Raw genomic sequence first — 24,813 nt, forward strand, 5'->3', positions numbered from 1 at the left:
TTTATACCGTTTCTACTCTGAAATAGAAATATTTTATATTATAATTTCATTGTTTTTCTCAAATTCTTTCGTGTGAAAACTTTCAAATGCTGAAATGTTCTGATGCTATTTTGCTGCGTTGCAAGGACGCCGCAGCACCATAGTGTTAGTTATATATTTATCATGTAATGAATGTATGTTTAAAACAAACATGTTTGTATATCAATCTTTTTGTTTTCTACATATAGACCTTAACAGTTGTAGCCATTTATGGTGAGAACCTCGTAAGTTGTTAGAACTTGTGTTCAAACCATTTGTATATTATTTATACAATAAAAAAAAATATGTTCAAACGACCATAGTGTTTGGCAATGTCTCTCCCAATAGTAACATGGATCTCCATTCAGTCCCGACTTCCCTTCCATGTTTTACTAACAGCCTAAATACCCAGGGTTCAGAAAGTAGGTACAATGGTGGGTACACGTATAATAAAAACATATCAAAATAAAACCTTTATCAACTTATTCCATAACATGCTGAGTGTCCCCTGGGATATTGTAGGTTCATTCACATTTAATTACAACCTTTAAACAGCTGTTGAATACCTGTTCACAGGTAGAAGACACGTGATATCAGGTAAGGGAATTCAATGTTTGCAAACATTATTAAAGTTATCAGAGTTGAGGGAGTTTAAATGTTTAGATTTATTACCTGCGTGGAGCAAACGTGAGTTGTGATAGTTTTCATAACAAATATTGTTTATATCGGAACAGCTGATTTAGGAGACTCTCCATATACTCTACGGAAAAATTAAGTTCATGCATACTAATTTAATGAGGAGGATTTCTTGATTTTCCCAAATAAAGGTAAATCAATTCAATTTAAAATTTATTCGTGGGACATTTTCTAATACATCTGATATAGACTAAGTGTACTTTTACCCCAGCCTTGTTGTTAAAAAATCAAATAATACCAAAACTTTTCACATGGAAAAGGGGTGGGGGGTGGGTGGGAGGTGAATGGGTGGGCAGTTTTTTTCCGTCGAGAAAAGGGGAACATCCTAGTCAACAACTTCCATAAAAATAATATTTTATAAGAAAACTTAATGAAGTATAAAATACAATGTAATAAAAAAAAAGTAAAAATCCTATTTTGTTGGATGGGGATAGGGTGGGAGTTTGATTCAGAACACTTGGTCGTCTAAGATCTATCAGAATGCTCACATTAATGTAGGGGAAGGGTTCATAGCCATGTTAGTTTACTACATGTATTGAAATCTAACAGCATTGAAAATCCAAGGGGCTACAGGCATCCCCCTTCTGCAGAAAAAAGCTATATCGCCCCTTGTTAAAGGTGCTAGTATTCACATTTTGTTAACGGTTTACAATAGGGGCAGAAAAAAATGTTGTTTTAAAGGAGAACTTTTCTTTAAAAAAAAAAGAGAATGCATCCTCCATTTGCTATCCAGAGTTTCATGGGCATAACAAAAAGTGTGGATTTGTGCAAAATCAAGGTTGAGTTTTGTTTGTCTGTTTGTTTGTTTGTTTAACGTACCTCTAGAGAAGTTTTCACTCATACGGAGACGCCACCACTTGACGGTGGAGAGCTGCAAATTTTTAACCTATACTCGGCACTCAGGGCCATTGAGTAGTGAGGGATCTTTTTCGTGCCAACATCTACTGCGATATGTGACCTCGGTTTACACGGTCTCATCTGAAGGACCGGTCTCCACGTCCCACAGTGGGATTCGAACCTGCGACGTAAGGATCAACTCCTTACTCCGCGACTCTAGAGCGAACGCTCTAACCACTGCGCCACGCGGGCGACGAGAAAATTATAGTTGACATATCATTGTAAGCTTATTCCTCTGAATTATGAAATAAAGGTTTACGCAGTGTAATAAAATTTAATGTCTTGGTGAAAATGATGAGTCAAAAATAACCAAGAACATTTCTTGTCCAAAGGTTCTACAATTTTGCTTTGAATGTTACCTATTCAGCAAAAACTTTAAAAAAAAATTCGGTTAAATACTTTGTTCAAAGAGAGCATTATAAAACAGGTGAGCAATTAACCACTGAGAAGATTAATATAAAGTATGACAACTTCAATATGTTTATAATTGCTTCTAATATACATGTCTTGACAAAACAGACTCTGATCATAGATGTATTAAGGTTTTTTAACGTTTCTTTCCTTACTTCAAATTTATCCGCCATGGTTACATTCGGAACCCTTTGAAATTTTCATAATAGATGCATAAAGATTAGAATTATCCGCCCTCGTTTGTTTTGCAACATTGCCAATACAATGAACGTATTCCATTGTTAAAGGGTGTCCGTACGACACATCAATTTAATGATAGAAAATTCTATCTCGATAAACTTAACAGACGACGTGCTGACCCCTCCACCCCACTCTTTTTTTTCAAATTTTATATCTCTTAACGAAAAATAATGAAATTAACGTCTTAAATGAATAATTTCCCAGTGACATCAATATTCAAGTATAAAGCAAAGGCAGTGTCGTGTTTCACTTTTATTACCGTTTATAAATCTCAATGGTATTATAAAATTCTATAGATATGAAACTAAATCGTGTAAACAAACAAGTGGTTCTCAACATGTATATATACCGGTATATCGTTTCTTACCGAAATTCATTGCAGTATCGAATAGTCAGGGAGGTCATTCGGCAAACCTCGGATGGTTCCCCTAGTGTCAGGAAGGTGTAGCTATTTAGTTTTCCGAGCATTGTATGAAGGATTTCAAACGTTGCGGTGGTTTTATCATCGGAAACCGACACTCCTCCTTTCATCTATAAGGTGATCTAGAAGGTTTTTACAAGTGATTTTGTACAAGATAGATCTGATATATTCCTCAAATGTTTTAAATATTAAAGCATTTCCCAGTTACCTTTACTGCTGATGTGTATTTTTGTTTTCTTTCAAATGCGGATAAAGACTCTTTCAAATATCAGCCCTCTTTCTACCTCGATCTTACATAAGATTAGTACAAGTTTGAAGTTCTCCAAATGTCGACTTTCAGGGGGAAAAAAACGTACTTCGTCATCGAATAAAAGATTGCTGCCGCGTGCCTTTAAAAGATGCTAGTTTATACAATGTTTTTTTTTAATTTCTCCTGTTTAAATTTATTTCAGACACCTTGTTATCGTGACGATGTCTACAGACACCAATGAGCAGTGTGGGGCGGGTTGTTTCAGACCCTCCTTCCTACAGCGGTGCGCGAGAGTCGGGGTTTTTGTGGCTCTCTATAGCCCGGCCTCACTCTGTACCTCTGCCATTTCCGTGTACATGTCCTCCCAAATCACCACTCTGGAAAAACAGTTTGGCTTCACTAGCACTCAGAGCGGATTCCTCATGAGCTGTAACGACATTGGTTTTCTACTTACAACGATCTTCGTCGCCCATCTTGCAAGAAATGTCCACATTCCCAGATCCCTTTTCTTTTCCACATTTTTGTTCGGAATTTCCGGGATCTTCTGCTCTCTGGCATACTTCCTCGCACCTGACAATCAGGAAGAACAAAATCTTGGTTCTTCCAATTCTTCCTCGGAAAAATCTAATTTGTTTCAAAATTTCCACCATCAGCTTTGCTCACAGTCGAACAATACTCCCGCAGAAAGCTGTGATCCCAAAATGGTTAAGATTGGTGCACCAACAGAATTTACCACAGTGGCTATCGTTATTATTGCCGCAGGGATGATGGTACAGGGGTTTGGGAAAGCCCCCAGACAGCCCTACATTATTACTTACATAGACGACAATGTACCCAAACGGAAGACCGCCTGCTATATAGGTAAGAGAATGTTACTTTGGCTCCTGCTGGCAGGACAAAAACAAAATCAAATTTTCACCATTAATTCGTGGCCATAACATAACAAATGTAGACATGATGCGATTTAAAAAAAAAATCAAAAAATGTTTTAGTAATAAGAGTGTAGTATTTCAGGCTCTAGGTGGTTTCTATTTGATCAATATTTTTTGCCATAATGTTCTTGAAAACGTCTCTTGAAAAACGATGTTTTGCACTTCTCTGTTTCTAAGTCGTGATGAGAGAAATTACAAATATTTTTGATTCAGAATATTAACCGAACTTTTCAGCTAACAAACAATGCCTGTATACAAGAAGGTAAGGTTATGAGTGCTATAAAGCTGTGGGTATATGCATGCAGCATGTGGCATTTTTTTGGTAATTTTGGTTTTCTTTACGCCATTTACACACTGTTTTGTGACTATAATCACGCCTGTCCTTTGTACTAATTTAGGGGAGTTTTGTGTTTTTTTTTATAATAGTCAGTAAAATGTTTCGTTTGTACAATGTATCGCAGTTTCCATGCATGTTCTGTGTCACAGGCACTTGTTTCTGTAATTAAAAAAAAACCTCTATAGTGTAATAATAACACAAGATGTCTATATGATTGAAGTACCCTTCTCCCATACATTGTACTTCATGGCATAAGACGGATTTTCCAGCCGGTGAGCAGAGTTTAAACGCTGTTTTTGGATAGAAAAGAAAATTAAGATAAGAATGTCGTACATGTATATGGTTTGTAGATAAATTATCGTAGGAGAGAAGAAAATAAACAGTTTTGCCTATACCGGTATTTACTCTAAAAAGTGTAAATAACAGCGATTCATGGGATGGGGTTTCTCTATATTATTCGGAGTTAGATTCCTTGTGTTATTCTTATACTATGGGGTAAAAAATTATTACAGAAACAAGTGCCCGTTTTCTGAGCCTGTCAACGGTGTCCTATATTTGTAGGTATAATCATGGCGGTGGGAATTTTTGGGCCTGGGCTGGGCTTTGGTCTCGGGGCTCTTTTTAGTCAAATGCATGTCACACTGCAAGGTAAGACTTAAATAAGATTAAAACAAATATAATGTTTAAAGGATGACTGCACTTAAGGACATGCGGAATTTGCAATTCCGTATCTAATGTTCAATCAAGGGCAGGTAAATGTAAATTCTCTATTTTTGGAAAGCAGTAAGGACAAAAAACATTGAATCATTTTATTGTATCACAGTTTAAAATCATTAATTTTGGTTCCAAATTGACAGGATTCTTTCATAGATATACAAAAGTGAAATAAGATTTTGATATAAAAGCAACAGAGGCAACCGAAAAAGACCCAAAAACCGGCGTTAAGTGCAGTCATCCTTTGGTTTCAAATTGACAAATATTTTGACAAAGACGAATATTGTTAAAGCTTTCTCAGTCGCCTCGATTGAAACGTTTCTTCGGATTCATAAATCCTTATATACATGTATTACACTCAACTAAAGTCAATAATTATATAACAAAAAAAATCTTTAAAAAAAGTACATATAATCGTTTGAAGTTTAAAACTCAATTAACTATTGTAGTAATAAGTACAATTCTTATCATTTGGATTCTCCTGCTAACTATCACGGTTTGCTATCATTGTCTATAGAGGTTAGGATCAGTGTACGGGATCCCCGATGGATTGGGGCATGGTGGCTGGGGTTCATTGTGTTTGGGGCGCTAGCTGTTATCGTGTCCATTCCCCTAATGTGTTTCCCGAAAAGGATGCCGGGAAGAAAACAGAGGGCGTTATCAAAGAAAGCGGAAGCTGAGTCGTCCCCAAAAAGTGGATTTAGGGAGGGCGCAAAGGGTAAGATGCGATGAAGTTTCAGATTCTAATTTTGTCTAGTCCGCCAAAAATTTACAAACCGTTAGACACGTAAAAAAATAATAAAACGAAACAATAAATATGATTGCCATAGTACATGTTATGTTGTAAAAAATGTAAGTATCGGGGATGGACAAACAAAAGACTTTATAAATGGAATAACTTTGCCAAGTGATCATGCTTATTGTAATGATAATATTTTTTTGTATTCTATTATTTAGACCTGATAAGGAAGATAATCCGGATCCTGTCTAACGCCCGATTTACGCTGAATCTGTTGGGGACGTGCCTGGTTCTATTTCTTGTCGGGGGTTTCCTTGCCTTTACACCGAAATACTTGGAGACTCAGTTTTTTGTTCCAGCATACTACGCCAATGCTTTACTAGGTAATTACAGAAATACTCGCAATTAAAATTGAAATTTGATGCAATTTTTTCTCGTTCTCATACATATTCAAAAATATTATTTTTTGAAAGATTTTCATGCAGTTATGACTTTCATTTGAATTCTATACGCATGTTTTATAACTTACTTTATCTTTATACGACCCGTAGGGAGGAGGTTGGGGCACTACAAAACGACAAATAATTTTTGAGAAGCAAAAAAAAAAAAAAAAAAAAAAAAAAAAAAAAAGTCATCAGCCATGTCATCAGCCATGTATAATTATTCACGAGCCACATCCACAAAGTTGCTGCAATAATGTAGCCCTCTCCGATTTTTTTTTTTAATCTGAAATTTTCTGGAGAGGGTTACCATTCCACAGCATCTCCGTAATGGTGCAAATATATTTTTTAAATACGGGCGACTGCAGGCAAAATAAATTGTGTTTACATTCAACTTACTTCTAATAAGACGAAATTTTTATTCACTGTCAACAACATAGCCCTCAAAACGCGAAAACTAGGTAAATTAAATCTGTGTGTTTACCAGTCGTTCTCCTCAGCAGCCGTGCATGACAGTTTTCGCGTGATGTACTGAGACTTGCGCTTGAATAACTTGATAAAGCAAATGTCGGTGTTGATAAACTTGAATGATTGTATTATAAGGTATCACTAAACATCGATAAATAAAACCATTCCATATGATATTTTATTCGTAAACAGCGATATTTATGCTTAAAATAAGGGAATTTATGGAACGCCACAGCTGTCTTAAGGGTACAATATATGCATAATAGTGTCAATTCGATATAACATTAAGTCTATCCTTTATATCATTAAGTCCATTTTATATAATATGTAGGCTTTTCTTTATATCATTAAGTTTATATATTATGCAGCCTATTCTTCATATCATTAAGTCCACTTTATATATTATGTAGTCTATTCTTTATATCATTAAGTTCACTTTATATATTATGCAGTCTATTCTTCATATCATTAAGTCCACTTTATATATTATGTAGTCTATTCTTTATATTATTAAGTCCACTTTATATATTTTGTAGTCTATTCTTTATATCATTAAGTCCACTTTATATATATTATGTACTCTATTCTTTATGTCTTTAAGTCCACTTTATATATTATTTAGTCTATTCTTTATATCATCAAGTCCACTTTATATATTATGTACTCTATCCTTTATATCATCAACCCACTTTATATACTAAGTAATATGTAGTATAGAAGCTATACCATGCTGACAAATCAATGTACTATAAAGTCGGATGCATATAGCATCCAGTCAAAATACAAGATTGAAGTTACCAGCCAATAACAACAGCCACTAAGAAATTCATCAAAGGACTGAAAGTACTCAGGTGGAATATTTTTTGTCAATTAATAATTAATACTTAAAGAATCAATCCAACACTTAATTACTTAATAAGACAAATACTTGAAGGGGAAATATACTGATAGAAACTCTATTCTTTTTCATGTCCATTTTCCCAGAAAGAACGAGGGCGCTTTTGATTGGTATTCGGCAGGAATCTGGGCGCACTTGAAAAGTGAAAATTTCATTGATCTGTCACATGAAATTTTAACATTCTTTGTACCAATAACCAGTCAACAAGAATTAAGCTGAGTAATAGCTTACCTTCAGTTTTCAATACTAAGAGTAAGAAAATTTCAGGTTAGCTAATTGGGCCTGTGATGTTCCTGAGACCCGCCAAAGAGCTTAAAAGGAATTCTCCCAGAAGTAAACTATTCCAAACTGTTTGTTTTTTCTTTAGTGGTCAAAGATGATAAAAATTCTTTTTTAGTTTTTTTTTGTTTTAAAACTGCATGATTTTCCTAATGCAGGTGATCTTAACTGCCTTCGAGTATTTGTTTAATTGAATAATTAAGTCTATCATTAATTGTTAATCAATTGTCTAAAATAAGCATAAATACATTATTGCATCAGAGTACTACTAGTCCTTTGATGAATTTTCTTATTGGCTGCTTGCATCTGACTTTGTAGTACATTGATTTGTTAGCATAGTAAAGCTTCTGTACTACATATAAAATAAAGCAGACTTAATGATATAAAGAATAGACTACATAATATATAAAGTGGACTTAATGATATAAAGAATAGACTACATAATATATAAAGTGGACTTAATGATATATAGAATACACTACATAATATATAAAGTGGACTTAATGATATAAAGAATAGACTACATAATATATCAAGTGGACTTAATGATATAAAGAATAGACTACATATTATATAAAGTGGACTTAATGATTTAAAGAATAGACTACGTATTATATAAGGTGGACTTCATGATGATATAAAGGATAGACTACATAATATATAAAGTGGACTTAATGATTTAAAGAATAGACTGCTTATTATATAAAGCGGACTTAATGATATGAAGAATTGACGAATATTATATAAAGTGGACTTAATGATATAAAGAATAGACTACATAATATGTAAAGTGGGATTAATGATATAAAGAAAAGACTGCATATTATATAATGTGGACTTAATGATATAAAGGATAGCCTTAATGTTATATCGAATTGACACTATGATGCATATTTTATACCCTTAAGACAGCTGTGGCGTTCCATAGGAATTCCTACTGAAATCCGCATTCTAGATCCCGAATTCTTATTGGCTGTTCCAAAATAAAAACGATCAAGGTCAGTAAACATGGCGGATAAATTCAAGTTGTGATGTTGACATACACGAAAAATAACCGATATATGAATCGTTCTGTATATTTTTGGATCGATTTATGTCTTGCATAACTACAATTTTGGAGTTCAGGTAAGAAATGTTAGTAAAATAGCCATTTACTGACAATTTGAGCCGAAATCTGTGCGGGAGTGAATCACTCCCGCACTTGCACCATTACGGAGATCCTAAGGAGTTGTAGCCCCCCCCCCCCCAAAAAAAGGGGAGAGGGCTACATTATTGCAGCTAATCCACAAAGCAGCGTTGATTTCTCAACTATACCACATGTATTATTTATTTGCATTATATTATATACCGCAAAATAACATGTATTTGGGGGCAGGCACGCCCCTGTCCGGCGTTTCCTACGGGCCTGTTATATATGTATACATTTTTGATTTGTTTATAACAAAACAAAATTTGGAGAATACTGATGCTACTTCACCTGTTTTATTTTCTCGCCTTTCTGTCAGGTGTGACGATACTTGTGTCCACGAGTTGTGGGACATTAGTTGGGGGTTTTCTGACCACATATAAGAAGCTCCACCCCTACACGTGCATCAAACTGGTGGGCGCCATTAATCTGTTCTCCATCATCGTTCACGGACTGGGATTCGTTCTGGGATGTCAGAACCCTGCCATTGTTGGGTACGTGCATGCCTTTTTATCAAATAAATTCAATCATTCATCATAACGCGATCTGTATGAATATCTGGCCAGGTATATTGATATTTTATAATGCTTGTACAGATATGTGTTGTGTGTGTTTGTGAGAATGAAAGAGAGAGATAGAATTACTTATTAAGTAAAAAATCTTTTTTCACGCCCACAATAACGAAATAGAGAGTGTAGGGCAACCTGCAACAAGCACAAAAAATGTAAACAGACCAGACTCGAAAATCCTATTCGGAGGTAGGTAAGGGGAGGGGAGATTGGACCTTTCTCTAAAATTTTTAAAGTTTTTTTTTCATCAATTCTTGAATTAGCCAGTATTTGACTTTACAGCAAAAAAGGTGTATATGTGTGTGGGGGTGGGGGGTGGGGGTAGCTGCAATAATGTAGCCCTCTCCGATTTTTTTTAATCTGATATTTTCAGGAGAGGGCTACAATTCCACTGCATCTCCGTAATGGTGCAAATATATTTTTTTGATACGGACGACTGCAGGCAAAATAAATTGTTTTGCATACAACTTACTTCCAATAAGACGGAATTTTTATTCACTATCAACATCATAGCCCTTTATACGCGAAAACCAAGTAAATAAATCTGCGTGTTTACCAGTCGTTCTCCTCAGCAGCCATAAGAGTTCTCGCGTGATGTACTGAGACTTGTGCTTGAATTTCAGAATCACTTGATAATTCGCAAATGTCGGTGTTGATAAATGATTGTGTTGTATGGTATCACTAAACTTAGATAAATAAAGGCATTCCATGTGACATTTTTTTTCATAAACAGTAATATTTCTGCTTAAAATAAGGGAAATCAGATCCGCTCCCCTTGATCCCGAATTTTCATTGGTTGCCCCAAAATAAGATCGATCAAGGTAAGTAAACATGGCGGATAAATTCAAGTTGTGATGTTGACATACACGAAAAATAAACGATATACAGATTGTTCTGTATATTTTTGGATCAATTCATGTCTTGCATAACTACATTTTATGAGTTCAGGTAAGATATGTTTATAAAATACCCACTTACTGATAATTTGAACCGGAATCTTTGCGGTAGTGAATCACCGCAGGCACTTGTTTCTGTAATAAATTTTTGACCCATAGTATAGTAATAACACTATTATAGTATGGGTCAAAAATTTATAACAGAAACAAGTGCCAAGTGCCTGTGTGAATCACTTCCGCACTTGCACCATTACGGAGATCCTAAGGAGTTGTAGCCCCCCCCCCCCCCCCCCCCAAAAAAAAAAAGTCGGAGAGGGCTGCATTATTGCAGCTTAGGTTGGAGGGGCGGGGCAGCATTTCAATGAAAGTTTCCATTATTAAACCACAGCATAAGACTACATATACTTAAAAAAGGTGCGGGCGTACTACGGGCCAGTATTTTTGGGTTAATTGAAGTAAAAATTATGTTGTAGGCTTGACAATGCAGTGAGCAATTCCACTTGCTTGAATGCCTGTAACTGTGACAGTAAGGAATACCTTCCAGTCTGTGGTTCGGATAATAGGAATTACCTGACGCCCTGTCATGCTGGATGCGGACAGAATATTCAAGGACCTGAGGGCTTTGTAGGTGTATCCAAAAAAAAAAAAATCAAACCAAAGCTAAAACAAAACAATTATAAAGATTGCGAGACAAAATTAACTGTAAATTTGTAGAGTGTATAACTAAAGGGATTGAAGATTTTGCATTTGGAAACTCATTATAATCTCAAAGAAAACCAAAATTTTATATCAAAGATTGATGCATTTTCAACAACGACTGATTTTTAACTTTAATATAATATCGCAAAGAATAAAATTAAAATATCTGGAATGGGGAGCGGGTAGACTCAAACTCTTCTGATTTACCTTTGCTAGATCGGCCCTCGGATGCTGCTTGTTTTTTTTTTTTAAATCAATCCAAAATGTAATATTGCTCGGATGTAAATACTTTTTTTTATTGAAATCCTGAATCTTTGAATGGACATTTTTCTTGAAAGATTTAAATAACAGAGAAGTTGTTAATTCAATATCTTAACTTATACATGTAGTAACTCGACTTCAAACGTTTCATTTTAGATCTACACAAACTGCACATGTATCGAGGGAGGAGGAACGGCCACCCCCGGGTTGTGTAAGACCGACTGTGAAATGTTTTGGCCTTTCTTGATTGTCAACACCGTCTCCTCATTAATCGTCTCTGTCTGCATCGTTCCCGGTATTATGTTCAGTGTCAGGTTAGTTTATCTGTCTCCTTTACTGTACTGTGTACAGTATTATGTAATTAAATGGAACCGTCATTGTAAGTGAATACATTAAACCTCAGTTTAAAATTTTTATTTTAATGTATTTTAAAAATTCAATATTGATATTGAAATTTTCTGGGGAAAAACTTTCCCACCTACCTACCGACCCAAATTTTATTAACCTGAATTAGAAAAGGGCAAACAAATATTTTTTAAAAGATGGTGTAGTGTAAGCCATCTGTTGCGATTCACCTCTGTCATAGTGCCATAAAACGCGAGGGACACTCAAACGTTTACAGTATTCTCTTCTTTATATAGTGAACAGTCTGCCCTTTTACTGTAAATCCTGATTGTTATGACCATCATATTGTCACTATAGAGAAAGCTGCCAGGGTCTTTCAAAAGCTTGTACATGTACCTTCACTATAGTTTCCTATTAACTATTGAATAGATTTGAATTTGCACTTCTTAGGGAGAACTGAGATTGGCCATTTGTATATTACTTGAGGAATTAAACCTTCCACTTCTATATGAGAACAATTTGAATATTTTCAAATGAAACTTTAAAGCCCTTTCCTGGTCCTATACTAGTCTATGGATCAACTGATGTCTTTAATAAGGTTTTAGACATATAATACATGAAACGACTACATGAAATTAGAATACTGCTTTTCTATTGAAGAACTTGTAAAACCTGATTGCTTTTAGGGGCCATGTCTTGAAAAAGTGCACTGCATTGCATTGAGATGCCTTCATTTTAATTTAGCAAATTACATGTATGTTATTCTCAACCTACTAAGAATTTCAAATTCAACTGCCCAAACTAAAAATAAGACATTACTTTTTCTTGGTTTTAAAATTCATGCATAAAAGTTCTGTTCTTTGCTTAATACAGGTGTGTGTCAGATGAGGATAAATCGGTCGCTATTGGAGTATCCTCCCTCTTTCAGACAACTTTTGGTAAGTACCTGTACCTCTTGGTTTCTTCGGCAACAAGAAAGGAAACTTGAAATAGCTTAACTTAAAATAATTCATAAAAATAAAGGTAATTTTTCAGGACCTTGAAGCATATTTATATACAACAAATACCGTAGGTTATTAAAAAAGTATTTAAAAGAGAGAGAGAGAGAGAGAGAGACTGTTTTATTTTTCATATGCATGTATTTTTTTCTGCAGTGAATGAGATGATTTATGAACAACTGTTTGAGAATGAGTAATAAGCATAAGTATTTCGCTTTTGAATGTGCGTTTTTAAATTGTTTTCCATTTATTTTAAGGATGGATGATAGGACCAGTTATAACCGGTAAAATCATCGACACCTGTTGCAAACTCTGGAGCTCAAGTTGTTATGGAAAGGGCGCATGCGCATTATACGACATAGAAGACTTCCGCTTTAAAAAGTACACTGTTGAAATTATCGCTAAATGTATTGTGGTTATGTTTTATGGGGTTGTTATATGGATTTCTAGAAACAGAACAGACTGGAGTACGGAGGATGAAGAGAAAAATGACGTTCCAGAAAAAGAAGAACTGATGAACGGAAGTGAGAAAACTAAAGTGAAATTCGAAATTAGTGATCCGATCGTGAAAAACAGAAAATCATAAGTCTTAGAATACATGTAGTTTACCCTCATCCAGCTCATCATTTTAGACTTCATTTTTCAAAAAGTTATATGTATTACCAAATGTATACATCTGGCGGAATTATGCTAAGTTTACCAAAGAGACTTTGTTATCAAGAGATTACGGAACTAGTAGGGAAGTAGAAAATGGAATATAAGTTAGAGATAAATGGAATGTAAGTTAGAGATAAATGTTACATTAACGATTATACAGATACATGTAGAACCAAGTTCCTAGGAGCTATTTTCGATTAAATATAAGTATTAAGTATATTTTTTGAAGAAATAAATACTACTGTATTTACAGTACTTAATAATCTACATCAGGGAAGGAGGTTTCTTACCTGTTGAAGGATATATTTCTGGTCTTTTTTTTAATTCTCTAAGTGCATCGCATAATTTTGACCTGACAAAAAAAAATCATTAGGAAGAAGGGAGGGTACAGCCTCATAAAAATTCCTAGACAAGCAGAAAATGGTCCAAGACGTTATTATTGAGGAGTAACAGTCGTAAATTTTCCCTTTTGTTCGATGTAGGATATGTAATTACAAACTGAAAATAAGATTTATTTTCTGCTTTTAATTGTGCTGGCAAAATTATTGGGAGGGGGAGGCGGTTCCAACGTACGTGCCCCTAGATATTAATGATAATAGGGTTCAAAGTGTGAAACTCGGAGAAACTTTATGTGTAAGAGTAAAACATGTTCGTCAATAGTCATGACAAAATTTTATGTATATTTTGTTATGCTATACATATAGCTACTTTTATGCATGATACTAAATCGGGTGTACATACTGTCTTGTATTTTTATACTTGAATGAAATGATTTCACAAAATTATATAAAGAATTATTTTATAAAGTATTTTTATACCAAAGATTATTTTTATTAAAAAGGCAAAAACAAAATAAATTGCTTTCTTTCATTGGGCGAGGAATAATGTGGAATATCGCTTAGAAGATACTACAGTTTACGTTGCCATATGAAACATTTCTTTCAATCATGGCTTACTCCTTAATGAGATAGATAAGTGTCACATGGTCAAACTGACTATCTCCAAAAATCACGAACTTAGCTAACTTTAAGGAAACAAATTTATTTACAAAAAAATATAATAATCATAAAAACGAAGACTTCAAATAAACAAAATACTCTGAATCACACACTCTTCCACATTATTTAATAAGCATACACAAAAAAAAAAAAAAAAAAACAAAAAAAAAAAAACAATTATTGGTAACCAATTAAATAGGTAAACAATTAACCCCAGGTATACATTTCACTAAATTCAATAATGAATGCCAAACATGTCCCCAGATCAATGATTATCGTCGTCATCATCATCAACATCATTCTCATCTTCGATGTAATCATATCAGGTTTACCAACAAGCTAAGAAAACGCTTCTTGGATAGACTTACCTGTCTTCGTCGGGTATAGATATACACAGTCCAGGGATGGGCACGATTACTGAAAAATGTAATCGATTAATAATCGATTACTTAGAGGAATTTTGTGTAATCGATTATTAATCGATTACACTCATTTTTGTCCTGTAATCGATTGTAATCGATTACTTTGGAAGATGTAATCGATTAATAATCGATTACTTCCAAGTTTTTATCCCTTCAAATATCAAAGCAATATTTAAATGGTAATGTTGATGATATCCTGAAGTTTGAATGTGTTCCTGCAGTTTCAGTGCAGATTCTTTTAAGGTTTTATTCTGGCTAACATTCTCACTAAATGCCCCTACCATGGAAAGTGGAGACATGATAATTCCTACAATAAAATATGCCAAGGAATTATTCCTTTCAACCTTGGATCTGAACCCCATATTTATTGACTTGTTGCAAAAATTATTTAATATTTTATTGTGAATTACTTCATTAGAACTATTTGGGCTGCCCGTATGTTAACAGTACACATTAAACATTCCTGTACGAGTCTTCTTTCAAAAAATAAGTAAATTAGAACTCTTAGTAATAAACATGTAAATTAAATGTGTCTTTAAGTAATTAAACTAATAGCACTATTTCATTCTGTATTGAAATGTGTTTTGAGAGCTATTAATTGTTTTATTAATATTGTTTGTCTTCAATGGAACTATGAATTATAAAAGTTAAACACTAGGTAGTTCACAGTTTACACTTCATTATCTGCAAATCAGGGATGTCTCAGTCAATTAATTAGTCAATTAAGATAAACAAACACAGTGACGTGTTCACTCTCTCTCTTACGGATACTTGTAACCTCTCACTGATATAAAAGCAACCTTACAATTTTGAATGAAAACATGAGACAGAATGATTTTGCAAATTTTAAAAGTTACTAAAACACAAGTTTGAAGTTTGAAGGTCTATAATGCTAATTTTATTGAGAACATTATTAAACTTATGATAATAAAAGTTAGGTAATCCAAACATTACACTACATGGTTTATATTTGATATTTATGTGTGACTGACTGGAATTAATTCTCCAAACTAACATCCATTTATGTATAAAATAATCGAAAGTAATCGAAAAAGTAATTATAATTACATTGAAAATTTTAGCTGTAATCGATTAAATTACGATTACAAGTAATCGAAAATCTCTTCGATTACAGATTACTGTCTATTACTTGCAAAAAAAAAAGTAATCATTACAATCGATTACGATTACTCGATTACGATTACCCCATCCTTGACACAGCCTCCTTCCGGGCCTTAGTCCTGGAAACAAGTGATAAAATCCTACAGACAATACGCGAAAGACAGACGAACAAAGTTTAAACAGACGCAGGACACATTGATTTGAAAACAAATAACAAAATTCGAAGACTTAAATCCGTTTCTTTGTACTTTAAATGACAAGGAACCGTCACGTTAGCACATTCAGCGGACCGCTCGCTCTGTGATCGAAAGGTCGTGGGTTCGAGCCCCGGTCGCGTCTGACCTAAGTCGATGAAAACTAGGAACATGTAGCAACTGTTCCTTTGCCAGGCGCTCGGCACTTTGAAATGAAAGTTGCGGGTCATTCGGACGAGACCTTAGAAATAAGGGCCCAGTGTCACGACAGGCCTTGGTACGATATAAAGATCCCTCACTGCTAAAAGGCCAGGAGTACCGAGTAAAGGTATAATTTTTGAAGCCTTTCATCGGTATATGGTGATGTCCCTATATGAGTGAAAAATTCTGGAAAAGGGACGTTAAATAACATAAAACAATCAATCAAGGATCCTGTTAAAGCTGCTAATTAAATGCAAGATTTTATTTTTCACTTTCTAATTGAAGTTTAATTAAAATAAACATGCAAACATGATCACAAAATTACATGTTCATATAGTTACATACATTTAAACTTATGCAAATGGATAGTGGACCTAGGGACCGTAGTTGATCAAATCAAATCAACAAAAAAGGGGGATCCAACACTCGGCAGCAACAGACATCCCAAACACCACTATTAATAGCAAAGCGGGGGTTACGGATTCATAAATCCTGAGGGTTACTACAGTCAGTCTATGAAAAAAATACCCAAGTAAGATTTTTATATGTCAGGGATGAGGAAGTTCGATGCAGTGGTCTTCTCGCTTCACCTGCTAAAGAAACTAACTAGGGAAATCCTAGTTAGTTTCTTTTCTTTTTTAAGAGTGTAAAAAAAAAAAAGACGATATAACGTATTAGTCAGTTTCAGTATTAAAGTAAATGTATATTAAAGCTTACCCAGAAGTGAATTCTGGAACAAAATTATGATAATAGAAAATAAAAAATAATCCTTACATTAAAAAAATTTATGTTTCAAAATTTATATATATAAGTAGGGAGGGGATTAGTTACCTCCATCCCCCTTATCATCCCATTGATTCGCCGATGGATACATTTACAAAGAAGACAGTACCAAAGTACCTATAGTGCTTTCCTTTCTATTTTCATTTTTTCTACTGTATTCGTTTTTTTTTGTTTTGTTTTGTTTTTTTTTTTGTTGTTGTTTTTTTTTTGTTATCAGGACAAACTTGAAACCTACTTCAATTCGGATTGTAACAAAATTGATTAAATCAAAAGTACAGGGTTTAATACATAAATAAACAGGGTCCAGGAAGTATATATCCTGACAGGTATTTGACATGTATTTATGTATCATATCATATGATCAAGGTACACAGAGACAAATAAACTATGTTTAGATTAATGTAATAAATTGGATCGATAGGAAAGTGACCATTACAGGTAATATTTTTATGTTACAATAGGTAATATTTTGAAAATTTCCTTAACTGTTCTACTTAAATACATGGATAATTCAAATCTTTTAACAAAAACGTTTTGGAACACCATTTTAAAAATAAAACTTGACTTGAAAAACGTCTTGTTACAAGGAATACATGTGTGAAATATAAGAGCCCTGGTACATGTATCAACCATTCAGCAAACATGGAAAAAAAATTAAAGTTTATTCAAAAAGAAGATAATATTCCAATGTCAATGTCATTTAAAAAATAACAGTACTAATTTGAAAGGAAAGGTCATGTCACAAGAAATGCGTAAGTGAAAAATAAAGCCCTTGAAGCAACCCTTCAAAAGTTATTTGTATGGCCTCGTCAATTTTTTTCAAATGTAGGTCAAAATACAAGATCAATGTCATGAGGTCAAAAATGTTGGTACCCAAAGAAAGGTCTTGTCAAAAAGAAATACACGTGATATATAAAACTCTTAGACCCGCCATTCAAAAGTTATGGCCAAATTAAAAGTTTTTTAAAAGTTGTTTAAGATCAAAGGTCAAAGTCGAAGGGTAAAAAATGTTCGACCCCCCAAAATCTCTGATCACGTTCATCTGAAATATTTAAGCCCTAGATCTAACTGTTCAAAAGTTATGCAAAGGTGAAAGTTATGTAGAATTTTGCAAAAGTACGTCAAACTCTAACATCAAGTCAAGAGGTCACATATTTCGGTACCAATAGAATTGGTTTGGCACAACAAATACAAATATTGAATATGAAAGCCTCGGCATTAACCATTTAAAAGTTATGGACAATGTTAAAGTATTAGTAGACAAACAAACTTACAGATTAACAGATAAACAGACAGACAGACCAAAAACTCTATGCCCCCAAACCTTTTCAATTACAGTGGCAAAATAAGATAAAGCTTTGAATATAGGATCTCAAATTTGTACTGAGACTATTTTGAGTTCAGTATAAAACTTACATGAAACAATCTCTGCAGTTGAAAGTGATTCCTTTTTCAAGGGTACGATAGTCTTTTTGCTTGTGTATTTTTAAAAAGAAAAATAGTATGAGAGACAGAAATGCCTTGTCAATTGTGAGTCAAATAAATTGGTCACGCTGTTATTTGAATACGAACATGATTACTGTTCGAAATGTTACACAACTAACGTCTTCCGTAGACTTACATTTCAAATGTATATACTCTTTAGACTATAATCCATATTTTATACTTTAGAGACAAACGCTTCATAATGGACCCCCGTACCAGTGCTCAGGACGTGATGCGATGTGACCTGTGTGAGACCGCTTTGGTACAGATGCACTGTGATACATGTCTTGACAATTTATGTACAGCTTGTGTGGGAGTTCATTTTTCTGCTGATCTCTCTATACAGCATAAAGTTGTATACTTCAAGGATAGAAAATTTACTCACATTTACCTTGTATGTAAAACTCATAATAATAAAGAGCAATGTCAAATGTACTGTGATCGTTGTAACATTCCTGTTTGTAACAAATGCCTTGCATCCAATCAACACCAGGGTCATAAATTATCAAAAATATTGCAAATTCTGAGTAAAAAGAAAGTAGAGCTCATCAAGTATCAAACTGAATTAAAAGATACAATCTATCCAACCTACCAGGACATTGTTTCTGATATAGTAAACAGAATGAGTCAGTTAGAAAAGGAATATGGAGATCTCTCAACAGCCATAACAAAACATGGAGAGGACTGGCACAGAGAAATTCACAAAATTGTCAAGAAACTTAAAAATGAAGTTGATGAGATGAACCACACACAGTCAAAGACTCTCCAGAAACATCTGAAAGAAATAAAGCAGAAAATGATAAATATCAAAGAAAAAATCGAACTAGTTGATGTTGCTGTCGATTCGCCTTATGTACACTGTAAAAATTGTGTTTAGGAAATAAACACTTCTATTACATGTTTAGATCTAAACGTGTATAGTATTGTGTTTAACAACTAAACACTTATGTCTTAACATGTTTTATATCTAAACGCGTTTAGAAATTAAACACGTTTTACTGTAAAGTGCAGAGTTATCTTCCCGGAAATGACACACATATATTTGAACGTTAATTTGAGCGGCTATGTAAACAAAGAAAATGCAACAAGCTAAGGTGATGTATCAATGAGAGTTATGACAATCCAATTCAAGGGATAACCATGACGAAATAGTGAAATACGTGAAAGAGCATCTTGTTGCTGCAATACATTAAAGGTTTGTTTTCTTCTTCTTTGCATTAATTAACCACGATGAGCAACGTAAATAAAGTTGACTTGGGATATCTTGAATTCGTTCATAGACTTGCAGGAGAAGAAATAATATTAAATGTCATTAAAAACATCTATATTTATATCTGTGTAGTTTCACTAAAATTTGAACAATTTTGTTTTTCTAAGTAATGTAAAATATCAGTGATATTGTACTTTTTCTAAAATCTGGCTTTCTTTCCTACAGGAACTGTAGTCCAGATCGAACTCAAAATACACGTATCAGAGTACCTGGTGTCATCTTCAAGTGCAATGTTGTTGTTCCATAATCAACACTTTGAAACTTCGTTTGTTGAAGACTACTGTGTTAATTCGACAGTGTTTACAATTATTCTCGTGCATTCGAAATGGGTTACTTTCTGGCAGTTATTGATGAGATATAGATTATAATATGTGGTGCTCTGGGACTTGCTGAAAGTTAATAAAATTTGGTACGTTGTGATTGACATGAGGAAAACTCTGCAGCCGATTCAAAATATAATGATTATAATAAATATATACATAAATAAATTTTTGTATTTTTAGTTTAACAATTCTTTAATAAAGTCTTTTAGAAATATTCAATGAAGTTTTGATATTAAATTGTCAGCTTAATATTATTTTCTTAATAATTTTGAAGATTAAAAGTTTGTTATCTATGTGTACGTTATAAATTATGTGTCATTCTGATTGAATTGTTGAGACTAATCAAATCTATTCAGTTCTATCTCCTACATTATTTATGTAAATTAAGTACATGTACATTACACAGTGACCATTGCATTGTATAATTAAATACATATCCCAACGTTCAGTGGCTTTATGGAAAATAATTATTTTGAAAATTTTGACAATTATGCGCATTTAAAAAACATATACTTTTTGTGCCTAAATTTACAAGAGTGTTTTGTTTTTCTGCAGGTACAAATTAAACTTATGATGTGTTTAGACTTTAAACACATCTGCTGTTATGTGTTTAGAATTTAAACACTTGTGTTTATGTTGTTTAGATATGTTTAATTTCTAAGCACACGAGTGTTTAAATTCTAAACACTTTCTAAGACATGTTTAGGAATTTTACATGTTTAGAAATTAAACATATAAAAAAGGAGGTGACAAGAAAGTGTTTAGAAAAGTGTTTGAATTGTAAACACATTTTTTACAGTGTATCCAAATTATTTAGCGTAACATGTAATCCAGAAGAGTTAAAGCAGCTACCGCCTAAAATAGTGTTTTCTTTACCTAAATTCACAGCAGGAAAAATAAATAGAGAGCAACTTCCTGTGTTGTTTGGAGTTTTATCATCAATTTCTTTATTCCAAGAAAAGAATGGTTACAACATTCAGACATCACCAGAAGCTGGGTCCTTTCCTCCAGTCAAACAGCCGATTGATGTACCGGCGATTGTCACTACCATAGATACTGGATATAAATACCTTTACAGTGTGGCCTGTTTGAATGATGAAGAAATCTGGACAAGAGGAAATGACAGCACTATGAAACTTTACAGCATCAACCAGGGAACCCTCGTAAAGTCAATCACAACCAAGTCAGGGAACTGGCCACATGACATAGCTGTGACGAAAAGTGGAGATCTAGTTTATACTGATTACAGGGATAGAACTGTGAACATTGTGAAGAATGAGAAGATAGAGGAGGTGATCAGACTACAGAACTGGAGACCTCACAGTGTCTGTATTACGTCTTCTGGTGACTACCTAGTTAGCATGGACAGTGATGATAACAAACAAACAAAAGTTGTCCGTTACTCTGGCTCCACAGAGAAACAAACCATTCAGTTTGAAGATATAGACAAACCTACCTATTTCTCTGAAACAAGATACATAACACAGAACAGGAACCTGGATATCTGTGTGTCTGACAGTGGAGCAGTAGTGGTGGTCGATCAAGTCGGAAAGCTGAGATTCAGGTACATTGGACATACTCCAGCTCCAAAGAAAAAACCATTCAGTCCACGAGGAATCACCACAGACAGTCAGAGTCACAGCCTTACAGCTGATGATAACAATGACTGCGTTCATATCATAGACCAGAATGGACAGTTCCTCCATTACATAGACTGTGGTATGAAAATTTTCTATGGACTTTGTACTGACAAAAATTACAATTTGTTTTTTGTTCAGAAGATGGGCAAAAAAGTGAAGAAAATCAGATACCAGACGCGAAATCCCTCGTATGCTCTGTAATGGAGTTTTTATTTTGAAGTCTTTCTGAACATTGTAAGGATTTGTTACGTAGCACAACTTTTTTGTTAATTGTATTTAATTTAAACTGATTATGCATTGAAATCAAATGTATCTCACTGATGATATTTTAAGCTGTCACACTTAGATTATACAAGGATGTATGCTAAGATTAACCCGTTCGTTTATCAATTGTTTATATCCAAACGAAAATTATACGGAAGTTGTCAGGTTCACATCTATGGACAGTTGATACATGAAAGTAATTTTTATGTTACAGAAAAATATAATCATATCATCCTATATTTTCGAATGGCAGTGTCAGTGTATTATATCGTATGTTAGTGGCAACAAACAAACCAAACCAAACCAAACCAAAAACAAAAAAAAAAAAAAAACAAAAAAAAAACAAAACAAAAAAAACACGTTTCATTTGTCCCGTAGATATTCTTTGCACCAATTATCCCCTTTCTCATCCTGTTTTTAAATGAGCATTTTTTTCTCATAATGAGCTACTCATCAAAATTGTTTTTGAAACCAGTCCGGTTCTGATTAGTGTTTCCAGATATGTCAAAAGACGACAGGGAGCAGAAAGATGACCTTATATATGGTAACTACAGGGAAATCATCATATACTGTTAACTAAGAAATGAATCTAGTAATTTAAATACTCATCTGTTTAATCAACATTTAAGAGAAACAACATCTGGTACTAGGTGCGTTTTTTTTTTTTCATTGAGAACAATTATCACTCTTTCTAAGGCTGCCCTCCAAAAAAGTCAAAGAATGATACTTTTTGAGAATTATCGGAATACACCACAATTAGAAAACCTCTTTTGATGATATCTTGCATTCCTTACTGTTTGGCGATAGGCAATTACCTGATTAAACTAATTGGTCAATTTTTTAAGCAGTCCAAGTATTTTCCTATCATTTCACTTTGCGTCGCAGTATTTTCATATATATATATATATATATATATATATATATATATATATATATATATATATATATATATATGTATATATATATATATATATATATACGTACTTGACGTGGTTTGCGGGTCATGTCACATAAACATGGTTTATGGGACCCTGCATTTGTAATAGGCTTATTTCAAAAGGAAACACATTTTTAAGAATAGTTTTTGATGTAGATCCCAAATATAGAAAAATTATAAAGTTTTCTCATATTTGGTTTCAAAGCTATAGATAACGTTGTGGGTCATTACATTGTGGGTATGAGTCCCACAGCGATCTATAGTAGATAATTATATATAACATACTTGTGGGTAGGGACCCACAAACCATATCATAGCAATATATATATATATTCTTTGTGGGAGATATCCCACAAACCATGTATGGATTCAAAAACAATTATATATAGCATACAATTGAATATGATTTGTATCGGAGCTCAAAAAAACACATATCATTTTATCAGACTAGTATATAGGTTTTTTCTTTGAGGTAAATTTTCATCAAAGCACCTGTGAGGACTAGAGGTGTTTCCTAAGGGGTAAAGTGCAGCATACTTGTGGGTAGGGACCCACAAACCATACCATAGAAATATATATATATATATATATATATATATATATTCTTTGTGGGAGATACCCCACAAACCATGTATGGATGCAAAAACAGCTATATATAGCAAACAATTGAATATGATTTGTATTGGGACTCAAAAAACACATATCATTTTATCAGACTAGTATATAGGTTTTTTTCTTTGAGGTAAATTTTCATCAAAGCACCTGTGAGAACTAAAGGTGTTTCTTAAGGGGTAAAGTGCAGCATACTTGTGGGTAGGGACCCACAAACCATATCATAGCAATATGGGGGAGATATCCCACAAACCATGTATGGATGCAAAAACAGTTATATATAGCATACAATTGAATATGATTTGTAAAGGAGCTTTAAAAACACATATCATTTTATCAGACTAGTGTATTTTTTTTTTCTTTGAGGTAAATTTCCATCAAATACTTGTGAGAACTAGAGCTGTCTCCTAAGTGGAAAAGTGCATCCTGTGGGACATACTCAAAGAGAATGCAGATTTGTACAAATGCATTAAACAGAACATCCAGGGATGTGCTAAGGAAGTTTGCTTTGTAAACTCCTTGTGATAAGACAAAATTGAAACTGTTCTTAATGAATCACGGAAGCATGAAATGTAGGCCAGATGAAGCATGCAAAGCACCCATTGAAATGATCATAGATATGTAGATACACCTCAGGAGGAAGTTTGGTTTGTGTACCCCTTTTTATAAACTGAAAACAGACCAAAAAGTTGGCCTGATCTGTAAAACGTCTTTTAAAATATATGCATCGTATATCTTAAGATTGGTTTGCAAATCTCAAAAGATAAGCTGGTAACAGACCACTTTCCTTAACTGAAATTATTGACGCCTGGTCAAACGCAGCATAAAAAGTGGGAGAACATTTCATAGTCATATATGTGTAGTAATATATAAGCCTAAAAGAAACCCTATAGAATCACAGGTTCCTTCCAACTTCAACTATTTAGACCTGACATTAAGTGCTAATCTGTCATTTGTCTCCTTTAACATTTCTAAATTGTCTGGAGATTAAGATATCGTTTTAGATTTAGAAAGTATGGTGGGTTATTACAAGAAAAATAATACCAAATTTACCTTATATGGTTAGTTAAGAGAACACACGAATAGCAATTGACTGAACTTTACATGATTATAGATGCTGTCGATGGAAATTCAGGTCTTTTTACAATATATTATTTTAGATTAAGAAATTACATGCTATAACAAGTAAAACAACACCATATTTACCATGT

General features: G+C 33.7%; 2 protein-coding genes across 2 annotated transcripts; both read left to right on the forward strand.

Annotated features, from left to right (window-relative positions):
• Positions 1-3,143: 3,143 nt before the first annotated feature.
• LOC133177464 (solute carrier organic anion transporter family member 2B1-like) lies at positions 3,144-14,186 on the forward strand. Its single transcript, XM_061312494.1, has 9 exons — positions 3,144-3,794; positions 4,764-4,850; positions 5,434-5,634; positions 5,874-6,038; positions 9,246-9,420; positions 10,865-11,015; positions 11,508-11,665; positions 12,570-12,634; positions 12,952-14,186. The coding sequence occupies exons 1-9, from the start codon at positions 3,155-3,157 to the stop codon at positions 13,278-13,280; spliced, it is 1,971 nt and encodes a 656-aa protein (XP_061168478.1). The 5' UTR covers positions 3,144-3,154; the 3' UTR covers positions 13,281-14,186.
• Positions 14,187-18,758: 4,572 nt separating this feature from the next.
• LOC133178261 (uncharacterized) lies at positions 18,759-21,990 on the forward strand. The gene is made up of 2 exons (XM_061313003.1): positions 18,759-19,416; positions 21,038-21,990. Exons 1-2 carry the CDS (start codon positions 18,759-18,761, stop codon positions 21,988-21,990), a joined length of 1,611 nt encoding a protein of 536 aa, XP_061168987.1.
• Positions 21,991-24,813: the final 2,823 nt, after the last annotated feature.

The sequence above is a fragment of the Saccostrea echinata genome, unplaced genomic scaffold (assembly GCF_033153115.1).
Source record: "Saccostrea echinata isolate AGI-Se365-2 ecotype Australia unplaced genomic scaffold, CSIRO_AGI_Sech_v1 ptg000002l, whole genome shotgun sequence".
NCBI lineage: Eukaryota > Metazoa > Mollusca > Bivalvia > Ostreida > Ostreidae > Saccostrea > Saccostrea echinata.

Bases quoted from the DNA above. Each gene is read 5' to 3' on its own strand.
- LOC133177464 (XM_061312494.1), top strand. From the start codon at position 3,155: ATGTCTACAGACACCAATGAGCAGTGTGGGGCGGGTTGTTTCAGACCC. The intron at 5,635-5,873 runs GTAAGATGCGAT...TCTATTATTTAG, and splicing joins ATTTAGGGAGGGCGCAAAGG to ACCTGATAAGGAAGATAATC. The intron at 11,016-11,507 runs GTAGGTGTATCC...GTTTCATTTTAG, and splicing joins TTCAAGGACCTGAGGGCTTT to ATCTACACAAACTGCACATG.
- LOC133178261 (XM_061313003.1), top strand. From the start codon at position 18,759: ATGGACCCCCGTACCAGTGCTCAGGACGTGATGCGATGTGACCTGTGT. The intron at 19,417-21,037 runs GTAAAAATTGTG...CTAAATTCACAG, and splicing joins CGATTCGCCTTATGTACACT to CAGGAAAAATAAATAGAGAG.